The sequence below is a fragment of the Myxocyprinus asiaticus genome, chromosome 20 (assembly GCF_019703515.2).
Source record: "Myxocyprinus asiaticus isolate MX2 ecotype Aquarium Trade chromosome 20, UBuf_Myxa_2, whole genome shotgun sequence".
In the NCBI taxonomy this organism is placed as follows: Eukaryota; Metazoa; Chordata; class Actinopteri; order Cypriniformes; family Catostomidae; genus Myxocyprinus; species Myxocyprinus asiaticus.
Genome location: NC_059363.1, coordinates 4,443,838 through 4,456,365, shown reverse-complemented (window position 1 = coordinate 4,456,365; position 12,528 = coordinate 4,443,838). Strand labels below are relative to the sequence as shown.

The 12,528-nt window shown below is 38.2% G+C and overlaps 2 protein-coding genes across 3 annotated transcripts in view; both read right to left on the bottom strand.

Annotated features, from left to right (window-relative positions):
• Positions 1-12,528, bottom strand: part of tulp4b (TUB like protein 4b) — a 30,102-nt gene that overhangs the window by 4,128 nt on the left and 13,446 nt on the right. The window contains exons 1-15 of one of the 2 annotated variants that reach the window (XM_051647301.1): positions 10,010-10,025; positions 9,583-9,804; positions 8,443-8,751; positions 6,471-6,740; positions 6,181-6,309; positions 3,692-3,853; positions 3,350-3,530; positions 3,134-3,241; positions 2,395-2,561; positions 1,709-1,933; positions 1,389-1,623; positions 996-1,158; positions 676-817; positions 358-451; positions 93-236 (exon numbers count right to left, since the gene is read on the bottom strand). In XM_051647301.1, coding sequence (XP_051503261.1) covers positions 93-236; positions 358-451; positions 676-817; positions 996-1,158; positions 1,389-1,623; positions 1,709-1,933; positions 2,395-2,561; positions 3,134-3,241; positions 3,350-3,530; positions 3,692-3,853; positions 6,181-6,309; positions 6,471-6,740; positions 8,443-8,463 — 2,041 coding nt within the window. In that variant the 5' untranslated portion in view covers positions 8,464-8,751; positions 9,583-9,804; positions 10,010-10,025. Of the gene's footprint in view, positions 1-92; positions 237-357; positions 452-675; positions 818-995; positions 1,159-1,388; positions 1,624-1,708; positions 1,934-2,394; positions 2,562-3,133; positions 3,242-3,349; positions 3,531-3,691; positions 3,854-6,180; positions 6,310-6,470; positions 6,741-8,442; positions 8,752-9,582; positions 9,805-10,009; positions 10,026-12,528 lie in introns of those variants that run through there. The other variant, XM_051647302.1, reaches the window with a different exon arrangement.
• The window catches only part of myct1b (myc target 1b), a 3,435-nt gene continuing 2,418 nt past the window's right edge, over positions 11,512-12,528 (bottom strand). Inside the window, exon 2 of the mRNA XM_051647313.1 lies at positions 11,512-12,372. Within this exon, the coding sequence (XP_051503273.1) occupies positions 11,840-12,372 (533 nt within the window). The 3' untranslated portion in view covers positions 11,512-11,839. The remainder of the gene's footprint in view (positions 12,373-12,528) is intronic.

The following is a 12,528-nucleotide window of genomic DNA, read 5'->3' as shown; positions in this document are numbered from 1 at the left end:
CCAAGAATATCTGGAGATTAATTCCTCACATTATTTGTCATTGTATTTAAGATAAGCGAAGACCAGTACAAAAATGTTTCACTGATTCTTACCAGGTAAATCATCTTCATCCTCACTGAACACATTAGGATTGAAGACCGGGAGACTCATGAAATCCAGGGAAATTTTACGCACCTCAGGTAAATAGATCGTCATCTGACGGGGTTGCAGGTGGAGCAAACTAGTTTTATAAATAACTGGAACAAAATACATTTGTAATTTACAGTATGAACAAATAATCCCATTAATCAATATATTAGAAAATATCACAAAAGCAATTATGTGAAACTGTTCATTTGAATGCAAAATCTTACATACCAGCTCCCAAGTTAGCTGGCAAAAAGGAGGCAAGGCCCACAATCTTAAATTTTGTTCCCCAGATGTTAGATGTGACCTGGGCCAAGTAATTATGCTGCAAAGCAAATCAGGTGATAGCTTTAGAAAGTAATCAAAGCCAGTGTTGGTTTACAGTCATTTTTCTCCAACATAGCAGGAGATTAAAAGAAATTAAGTGTCTCCTGATGTCACGGTGCATAATACATGACAAATGCATAGCAAAGTGTCCAGCAGAGACAGGCAATACATAGAAACACCATAAAAGAATTACCAAACTTGGCTTGTTAATAAGATAAGTACCTCACTAAAGCCATCAACTGGAAATTCTCTCCGAGTTAGACTTGGTGACCGAACTGGAGGCTTCTTTGGTAATCTAGGAGACCTAGACATTTCTTGAAATGTTTGAGCAAGTTTGGGAGACTTTCGTGATTCCATATTAATTCTAGGCAACGAAACAATATAAAAAACAAGAGAAGGACAATTCAAAATTGTTGAATTGTTATATTTTTCAAAATTTTGCTGTATTTTACTGAATTGGTATTTATATTGTATTTTGCCAAGGTTTTGACAGAAAACAATTTCTACCACCCTGTTATCTTGTGTGAATCAATGGACAGTACCTTATATGTTTAGAGTACCTAGGAAGCTTAGGAGACCTGTTTCCTCTGGAAAGTTTTGGCGACTTTCGTCCAACCCACTCATCACTTAACTCAATATCACTGGAGTCGGAGCAGTTACAGCTGTCAGTCATATAAGAGATCATACCGTTTACACAGACCTCATCTGAAAGGCAAGATTAGATAAAAAATGTTTTAGCTAACTTTAAGACTCCTCAGTACATTAATTCATTTACCTCAACAAGGAGTTTTAAAAGTTAATTTACACAATTGTTTTGTGTAATCCTTTTTTGGGTGCTTAAGATTTTAAACGAGAAGCATGTTAATGGACAGATCCAGTACATTAATTTCAAATATGAATAGCTCAACATCAACAACTGAGATTATACATGATACCTGTTTTCCCATCCATTTTGGGGTCCATAATGACAAACTCTGGTCGCAGTTTGCTGATGCGACGGCCCTTTAGAATAGGAACCAGGCCGCCCAGGTGTTCCAGAAAGAGGGTGTAACAGGGCCCTCCTGCCTCTGTGTTTTCCTCTGAGCGTTTCATAGTGCAGTGCAGCCTTTCATTGCCTGCTGTAGGATAGCTCACAAAGTCCCGAATGTTGTTTGGATCAGGGATGGGCGGCTGGCAAAACAAAAGAGCGCATACATTAAGTTCATGCATTATATTAGCACACATGAAACTTTGAAAACTTGTTTTGCCTGTGTACCTTGATAGTTGGAATGAATGCAGTTGTAACGTACGAACAGAGTAGGGAGGGCATATTCAGTTTTCCCACATCCCTCTCCTCTTTCAGAGCACTGGCAATGCCCTGCCGGCACAGTAGCTGCAGACTGGCCACACGGTGCTCCACACGCACAACATACAGTGCTGGTCCACAGGCTAAAAACAGCCGCGAGTCCCTGTGACCCCAGCAGATAGTAGTGATGGGCCTCTACAAGCAAAAGATTTACATCTACAGTTTAATACAAGAATTAGTTGATGTATGCATAATTTGTCATAATATTAGTACATACTAATCTAATGTTTTATACAGAGCCCCAAAAAGTATTAGGAAACTTGAAAATGTATGAATGTCATTGCGTTACATCATTCTCTAAAGAGATCTGTGTGAACTTCAGGAGAACTGTTTTCATACTTATGTGACCTTGAGATCAGTTGGTTAAGAGTAATTGCAATATGTCTAAGAAAATTAAAGTTAGTTCTGAGAAAAGCTCAAGCATCATTTGTTTGCTGATGCCACTTAGTTTGAACATTTATTGTCTAATGCAATGCCATTTATTTTTTAGCGTATTCTTGAGTGTCCAAATACTTTTTGGGGCCACTACACATATTTTTTTTACTTCCATGATAGTATCCCATGTGGTAAAATGATAATTGGTCTTGACAGCTCACCTGGGCTGGAGTTTCTAAAGTGTATATGTGTTCCCCTTGGACATTGTAAAACTTGACAAGGGCATTTCTCATTATGGAAGCGCAGGCCGAGTCAGCAGGCAGGCCGTATCGTTCCATCCCTGCCACTGCCAGAAGGTCTCCCTGAGAACACCATTGTACCTCAACATCTGAAACGACACATGTCTGTCCAATCAGATTACAGCATCTGGTGTAACTCTGTCACCATGAATCAACAATCATGATGTGACATCAGATGGTTTAAAGGAATATTCTAGAGCATTTTCACAGAATACATTGTATAACCAGAAGTTCCTCCATCTAAAAAAGTAGCACCACTTTAAAAGGACAATTTAGATAATGTTCAGCTCAAGTAGCAAACACTGTTTTCTGAAGAATTTAAAACAAAAGCAGAATTATCGATGGTGGTTATCAACATCACGTTACGGACATTAGGTTGAAAATAACCTGGAATATTCCATTTATAATGATCACGAGACAGAAATACAACATGACATATGTAAATATATGCAATACATGTAGATGGTCATATAGTGGGGTCCAAATGTCTGAGACCACAATTATAAGGTTTTGTACAAACTTGTTAAGCTTAAGTGCATGCTGTCATTAAAGCAAAAGGGGAACATACCAAATACTTAGAAAATCTGAAACTGAAAGCATTTTGACTAGTGGTCTCAGACTTATGGACGTATATTATTACTATAAAAGCTGTGTATTTTACCTTTCAGCCCTGACCGTATAATGTTAGGTGAAAGGTCATCATAGCTGTTCATCAAACTTATGTCTCCAGATATGAAGCTGACTGTGAGCAATGGTTTGAGATTTTGCACTTGAAAGGAAAGACAGTTGTATATTTGACAAATAAACTTTGACGATATTTTGACCATATAGCCAACTATTAAAAATCCTTTAATTTTAACAGTGTAATGTACTGTACCTTGAGCTGAGGCCAGGTCATCAGAGTCTGTATCACTCTCAGTGCTGTCCTCCACCAGAAAATTTGGGCAGTTCCAGGACATGCTGATTATGCCATCTGATTCATGCAGCAGAACATGGGCAAGCATACGGCCGTGGCAGTCCATCACTATGACTTGCCCATCTGCGGTTCCAAACAGCACCTTGGGGGTTTAAATACGTGAAAACACCAAATTAGGGAAATAGGCATCAGTCCAAAGGCAGTAGTCCAAGTTATTCCATGTGGAAAGGGACAACAGATGCATTATTTGCTCATATTTTAAATTGTTTGCCTCAATTTGATGAGGTCACACCAAAAGTTTACCTGCTGGTCATCAGGGGTCCAGATTCCACAGGTGATCTGGCTTTCCAGATTGATCTCAGATGACCAGTGTCTCTGACCACTCACTGAGCCCACCAGGACGAAACCATCTCTGTAGGCGATTAAAGCCTGTGTACCGTCATGTGACCAGGTGAAGTCGCTAACCTAGATGACAAACCACTAGCTATTTTTTTGTGTGTGTGTGTGAGAACAATAGTTTCAATCAATCATTCTGATTCCATATCATTTGAATTTGTAAAAAAGTTTGTTCGCCATTGCAGTTTCTATGGCTATTTTCTATTATGGAGAACTCTATGTTAAAATTTAAAAACAGGTAAAACAACTAAAAACCTAAGATGTTTAAAATCCTTTTTTAATAAAAACTCTAAAACTGATTCTGAACGGACTTTGTTAAAATCCGTGTCATGGGTTCTAGGAAAAATTAGCTGAAATTAATGGGATAGTTCACCCAAAGATGAAGATTCTCTCATAATTTACTCACTCTCATGCCATCCCAGATGTGTATGACTTTCTTCTGCAGAACCTTAAATTAAGATTTTTACAAGAATATCTCAGCTTCAAAGTTCTGGCCACCATTCACTTGTATTGTATGGACCTACAGAGCTGAAATATTCTTCTAAAATTTTCATTTGTGTTCTGCAGAAGAAAAAAGTTGTACACATCTGTGATGGCATGAGGGAAATCGATGAGAGACTTTAAGTAGTGGCTGACTTGAGGGAACAGCCCATGAAAGCGTAATTATGGCAATTAATTGTATTGTCATATCACATACACTGACGGCCAAAAGTTTGGAATAATGTATAAATTTTGCTGCTTCGGAAATAAATTGGTACTTTAATTCACCAAAGTGGCATTCAACTTATCACAAAGTATAGTCAGGACATTACTGATGTAAAAAACAGCACCATCACAATTTGAAAAAAGTCATTTTTGATAAAATCTAGACAGCAGCCATCACTCCAACACCTTATCCTTGAGTAATCATGCTAAATTGATCATTTGGTACTAGAAAATCACTTGCCATTATATCAAACACAGTTGAAAGCTATTTGGTTCATTAAATGAAGCTTAACGTTGTATTTGTGTTTGTTTTTGAGTTGTCACAGTATGCAATAGACTGGCATGTCTTAAGATCAATATTAGGTCAAAAATGGCAAAAAAGAAACAGCTTTCTCTAGAAACTCATCAGTCAATCATTGTTTAGAGGAATGAAGGCTATACAATGCTTGAAATTGCCAAAAAACTGAAGATTTCATACAAGTGTACACTACAGTCTTCAAAGACAAAGGACAACTGGCTCTAACAAGGACAGAAAGAGATGTGGAAGGCCAGAGGTACAACTAAACAAGAGGATAAGTACATCAGAGTCTCTAGTTTGAGAAACAGACGCCTCACATGTCCTCAGCTGACAGCTTCATTGAATTCTACCTGCTAAACACCAGTTTCATGTACAACAGTAAAGAGAAGACTCAGGGGTGCAGGCCTTATGGGAAGAATTGCAAAGAAAAAGCCACTTTTGAAACAGAAAAACAAAAAGAAAAGGTTAGAGTGGGCAAAGAAACACAGACATTGGACAACAGATAATTGGAAAAGAGTGTTCTGGATCTTAACCCCATTGAGATTTTGTGGGATCAGCTAGACTGTAAGGTGTGTGAGAAGTGCCCGACAAGACAGCCACATCTATGGCAAGTGCTACAGGAAGTGTGGGGTGAAATGTCACCTGAGTATCTGGACAAACTGACAGCTAGAATGTCAAGGATCTGCAAAGCTGTCATTGCTGCACATGGAGGATTATTTGATGAGAACTCTTTGAAGTAGTTTAAGAAGTTCTGAATATTTTTTTCAAATTGTAATAGTAATTTTTCATGTTATTAATGTCCTGACTATATATTGTGATCAGTTGAATGCCACTTTGGTGAATTAAAGTACCAATTTCTTTCCATAAGAGCAAAATCTGCACATTATTCCAAACTTTTGCCCGCCAGTGTATATTATATATACAGTACAGTGAGGCCACAAAGTCTGAGACCAATAGTGAAAATGCTTTTATTTAAAATTTTCATCTAATGAAATATATGTTTTTTTTAAAACAAATTATATTATCAGCATAACAATTTGAGCGAAAAGTGCCACAAATGACATGCTTAAATTTGATTAGTGACCTACAAATAGTGCCGAATATTAAATATTTCTTACAGAAAGTTTATTTGTTTTGGTTTGGTTTGGTTTGGTTTATTTATTTATTTATTTATTTATTTATTCCAAATTTGATTAGGTTATATTCTGAATCCCAGATTTCCAGAACTTTTATATCCCACTGTATATATTTTCATTTTTTTTTAACTTATTTATTCTATTGCCCTTTTTCTCACTGCATCTTTGTCAAAGCACCTAAATATGATTATCATTATGGACAGATATTTCTTATATTTCTAAACTGAAAATAAAATAAATTATAAATATTAACATACCTGAGCACCTCTATCATTCACCAGCTCTACAGACCATCTTCCTTCATATTGGATCCACACAAATATCCCTCCCTCCATGTCACATGTGGCAAGCTTTTGAAACGGCTCATTCCACCTGACAAGAACAACCTGTACAGGTACACAAAATGCGCTATTTGTCTGTTAGCATGGCAAAAACGCTTGACATTCTTTTGATTTAAAAAATATTCAAGCTTAAAACGCATTAATGGCCATTTAAACCACAAACGGAGACATCTGTTTGCAAGAGAAGTTTTAGATGAAACTCTGACCTCACTGTTATGACCCCGTAAATTGAAATTGATTCTTTGTGGGGTATTTCTGTCTCTCCTGCAGTGACTGGAGGTAAACGTCACGCCCACAACACCCCGGGCGTTCCCCGTGGCCAGCCAGCCCTCCTCATAGTAGCGCCTCCTGCACACCGGCTTCTCCTTCTCACTCTTGGGAACTCTCCCTTTCCATGAGAGGCAGAGGATGTTGGAGTCACTGCAGAGGACCGGACCATGTTCCACCGCAGCCAACATCCCTACTGACTGACCAGGCTACAGGTTTAAAGGAGGATAAAGTTAATATCAATAGCACCAGACAGTATTTTATACACTTTCAGGGTCTGTAATGGAACTATTGTTTGACTGGTCAAAATTACTTTTTGTTAGTTAGTTTATTGTTTATAGCTCATTCTTTCAAGTCATAAACAGTACACATATATACATTAAGTATACAGTGGAATGAAATGTTGTTTAAGTGCAATGCAGTCAAATTCAATAACTAATAAAAACATAATTAAGTTGAATTACTAAATATTTAGTGTCACTAAAATAAAAAGCATCTGTGTTTAAAAAAAGGCTCAACAAACAACACAGGTTTGGACTTTTCTTTCAACATCAACATATCATCATAATGTTGATTTCCACAAAACATTATTTATACTCCTCCCCCGTCCCAAAAAAATGCAGTTACAGTTTAAAAAGTATATCACAAGATGTAAACATTATGTATGTTAGCATGATTTTAATGTGATAAAATCACTTACAAACTGAATCTTTGTAAAGTGATATCCAATATTACATATTGTTATTGTTTTCATGACAACTAAACCCTGAATTCCGGTATTGGATATACAGTAACTTCACACAGAACGTTAGTAAGCGAATTTATCACATGCTAACATGTATAAAGTTTATGTCTTGTTTTTGGCAAAATAATCAACATTATGCTGTTGAGTGAGCTTAACTTGTACTGAACCCAGAACATTCCATTAAAATATTTTAGATGGAGTGTGACATGCCAACTGGCCACTTGCAGAATCTGTAATGCAAGCTGTCACTTAAATAAAATACAACTGTGCTAAAGGTGCACTCAGTAATTGTTTTCACCATTTAAAAAGTTTTACTCCTAAAGAAATGAAATTGATTTTTCCCCCAATTTGGAATGCCCAATTCCCAATGTGCTTTTAAGTCCTCGTGGTTGCATAGTGATTCGCCTCAGTCTGGGTGGTGGAGGATGAATCTCAGTTGCCTCTGCGTCTGAGACCGTCAACCCGCACATCTTATCACGTGGCTTGTTGAGTGTGTTGCCACGGAGACATAGTGCATGTGGAGGCTTCACGCCATCCACTGCGGCAACCACACACAACTCACCACACGCCCCACTGAGAGCGAACCGCATTATAGCGACCACGAGGAGGTTACCCCATGTGACTCTACCCTCCCTAGCAACCGGGCCAATTTTGGTTGCTTAGGAGACCTGGCTGGAGTCACTCAGCACACCCTGGGATTCGAACTAGTAAGCTAGCGAACTCCAGGGGTGGTAGCCAGCATATTTTACCACTGAGCTACCCAGGCATGACATGACATGAGATGAGGACTCTAGTCATATCAGTAAGTTACCTTATAAAAGCTCTTTTATTCTACATGGGGCAGGGGCACCCTCAAGGGGGCAGCCATGTTAGAATCACATGACCAGCTGAATACTCCTCACTTAATCTCAATAACCGTCTTGTTATTAGACACTTTCACTCTTGGATTAAATTAATCATTGCTGATTGTGAACAGTAAATTTCTACAATAGCATCTGTAACTGAAAACTATTGATTTTGAATGATGCTGCATCCACACCACTAGGTGTCACTGTAAGTCCAAGATGACACCAACAAAAAGTTACTGAGTGCACCTGTAACGAACATGTGTTATTTTGATGCAGTTATGAAGATCATCTTGGAACGTAAAACATGAAAACGCCCACCTCTTCATAGTCGCTGGACATTATTAGTCCGAATTCCGTCTTTGAAGGAGTGCTCCATTTTGCTTGCTTATTAAAAAAATAAAAATGTGCCGCAGAACCTGAGAATGCTTATCTGCAGATGTCTTAAGAATGAATGTGATTAAAATCAGGCCATTATAGTCTGCAGCTGTTGCACATCATGAGTAATACAGTTTATTAAATGTATATTCAGAAAACATGTTAAATGATGTCTGAATTAAAAGAGAAGGCCTATATTGAGTTTATCCTCATTATACAAAACCAGCTTTCAGCTTCTGGAGTCCAGGATTTCTGTGCAGAGAGAAACACACACACACACACACACACACACACACACACACACATTAGATAAAAGATAAAACATAAGACAATAACATTAAGATCATTTAAAGATTGAAGGGCAAGTAAAAGCCACCTATAAGAAAAGCTCTGCAAGCCAAATCATTCAAATACATATTAAATGTACTGTAACTGTCTGCACCCACACTTGAGTTGACATTGGTCCCCATTACGTCACAGGACGTTTAAAGCCCCTACAATTCGTGCTTTTATATTCGAAATAACGCAATACAATTTATGCATCGAAACATCTATTCAAAAAAGCATGCAAACGAGCATTAACGATACAGAAGGTTGTGCAGAACTAAAGCAGATGAGGGATAAGGCAGCTCTCAGGCGTCATGGCAACAGGGATGTGATAATGGCTGAATTTTAATGACATACAGCCCAGAACTATATAACTGTATTTATTCTCATTTACAATATGAATATAACATTTTCCCCATGCAAGTACTATAAAATCTATAAGATAGTTCGTTCTGAAGACAATCGTGCTGTTAAACTACAATACAGTCGACATAAAAACAGCTACACAGGGTTGCCAGAACACGACTGGTTCATTTTCAAACATCTGGTTATATTTGCACTGTGACAGGTAATTAAGGTGGGTGCAGTTTAGAATAAATCCATCGTTTGTGATCGTCACCTACACTCGTGATTATACAACCGTCTAGGAAACGACACTGACAATTACAGTAACATTTCTAATATAAGCAAGCAAGAGAATAATTAATTCAGGATACATTATAATAATTCTGCATTTTTGTATATACGCAAACTCACCTCTACCAACTCGCTCTAATGCGTCTCAATGGTTGCCAGATCCCCATGGTGGATTTTAAAACATGGAGCGTTGAACTCGTTAAGTGGGATGCAGTGCATTGTCGCAAAAGAACTCCAAAATGCGGGATTTTTTGGCGCGCGGAGGCAACCCGCCCGCTGACGGAATGGAGCTTCGGATCACATGATGACAGGCAACCCCATCCAGATGGTTTGTAAAACATGCTGAGAATCAACGCAATCATCGTTTTAATTTAGCTGAACATATAAAGAGGCAAGAGTTTGCGAACAATGTGGAACTTCACATACCGATCTGTAAATCAAGAAAGAATCGGTAGTGTGCAATTCCGTGCGGTGTCTTTAAAGACGCAGTCTTAAATCTTAAAATGTCCATAAAATTCTCTGATTATTAGTCTATTTTCATGCTCACCGAAGAGTAAGTTATTTCTGGTTCTTTCACTCTAAATCCTTCCCTTGCCTGTGCAGTCTCGAGACACGTTTATTTTTCTTTTTAAAGGAACAGTTCACCCAAAAATGAAAATTCTCTCCTGATTTACTCACCCTCATGCCATCCCAGATGTGTGTGACTTTCTGTCTTCTGCAGAACACAAATGAACATTTTTAGAAGAATATTTCAGCTCTGTAGGTCCATACAATGAAATGCAGTGACCAAAACTTTGAAGCTCCAAAAAGCACTTAAAGGCAGCATAAAAGTAATCCATAAAACGCCAGTGGTTTAATCCGTGTCTTCTGAAGCGATCCAATGGGTTTTGGGTGAGAACAGACCAAAACTAATTTTCACTTTAAATCTTATCATTGCAGTCTCTAGGCAAGATCATGATTTCAAGCTCGATTACACTTCTTAGATCTAAACCCATGTGCAGAGTGTTAGATGGCGCTAGGAAGAGTAATCAAACTTGAAATCTTGATCGCCAAGGAGACTGCTGTTGTCAAGATTTGAAGTGAAAAAGGAGTTACTTTTTGGTCTGTTCTCACCCAAAACTGATTTATTCGCTTCAGAAGACATGGATTAGGCCACTGGAGTCATATGGATTACTTTTAAGATGTATTTATGTGCTTTTTGGAGCTCCAACGTTTTTACATAGCTGAGATAGTCTTTTAATAATCTGCATGTTCTGCAGAAGAAAGAAAGTAATACATATCTGGGATGGCATAAGGGTGATTATATAATGAGAGAATAAACATTTTTGGGTGAACTATCCCTTTAACAATTTAAGGTCTTTTAAACTTGATACGGTGTCTAAAAACGTGGTGCTGATAAAACAACGGGATGAACAAGCAACGGTCAAAGATGCCCGTCTAGCACGTTTACATTGAAATAACCTATTGAAAAATGCACACAAATGCATTTGGTGTGAACGGCCCCTTAGTCTTAAACCAAACTAACTCCGAGATAAGACTGTGTACGAGATAAATGCAAGAAATCACATTTATGTCTGTTATATACACAAAGAGCTTTCTTTTGCCTTTTATAAACGCTCTGTCAATCATTTTGCGCACTAGGGATTGCTCACACCGGGTTGGCTGACATGTCTTTGGAGGGCAGGGTTTTGGTGAGGGACACCTTTAAAAACTTTAGCAAAATGGCAGATGTAGTAAAACCTAAAACGGCTGAAACCCATCACACCATGTTTAATCTCTTTTATGAGGATTTGAAGTAGCTTCCTCTAAATCTTTTGTGCTGTTCTCCTTTTCACCAGAGCTGTCACCCAAATGTATAAACGTGTGTTTTAACATGAAATCAAGTCGTGTTTTTGAATGTAATACAACAGTCCAAAAGAAAGTAGTATGCAGAATGCAGTAACACCTCCCTTATGTGGAAGTATCCAGAAAAGCTTAAAAATGTTGGAAGGCATTGCTCCAAACAGGTGTCTGGATAGATGTCATGTTGACCAATTTAGTGACACTTAGTGCTATTGATTTTTCCTTTATTGTTTGTCCTTTAATTTCAACTTCCCAAACTAACACTGGCTAAAGAATGTAAAGCTTAAGATGGCTTAAAATATCTGATATTTATTATGTGGCACACAAATTGTTTTGTTCACAAGGTTATATTCAATCATGGTTAGTTTTGCAATTCCGACTTCTCACATAATTGCATGTCAATTCTGCAAATAATAGACAGAGCAGGAAAAAGCAGAGTGCTGTGAAGACTCCAGTTATCCTTTTTGCTCCAGTCTTTTAGATTAAAGTCATATTTAGTGATTTACAATTCTTTGCAAGGCCTTAGTCTCTGTTGTCAGTTTGTGCAATCAGTCACAGTGCACTTAGGTATACGTGACTCTTGAAAGATGTGAATGACACTGTCATATGCAGGTGGTGGAGTCTGTCTGGGTAGAAAGCCTCTTAGACTGCCCTTTCCCAGCCAAAAGGACTCTGCTGGGACTGTACTAAAGGGATCTGAGATGTTAGGAATTAATGCAGCCTGGTTATCATCATCTGCTTCATCACTGGTCTTGTTAGTCTTTTTCAGTGGTGGCCGAAAAGTGGAGTTTTGGAAACTGGGGCTTCGACCCAGCAGTTCGTTCGGGTCTACGGACGTCTGTCTGTGGAGGTTTAAAATGGCTCTACTCACACCTTCACCATGACTTTTGTAGTGGCTGAGCTGGCAGTGCTGATTACGAGAGCTTTTAGAATCGGACCGCTGGTTTTGACGTCTGCTGATCTTGACCGAAGCTCTGCGGCGCGACATCCATGTTAGGAGGAGGAAAATCAAAATCCCGATGAGCAGACCCATCAGTATCGACAAGCAGAATGCCAGGATGAGCTCCTCTGGATGGAAAGGGTATTGAATTGCAAAATGTATAATTGAATAATTTAATATATGCTTAAGTTTAGAAATACAGTGGGGTTCAAAAGTCAGATTGCTCACTGAAAGTCTCATTTAAACCTGGAAAAAATGTTTTAGGATTTTTTTGAAATAATGGA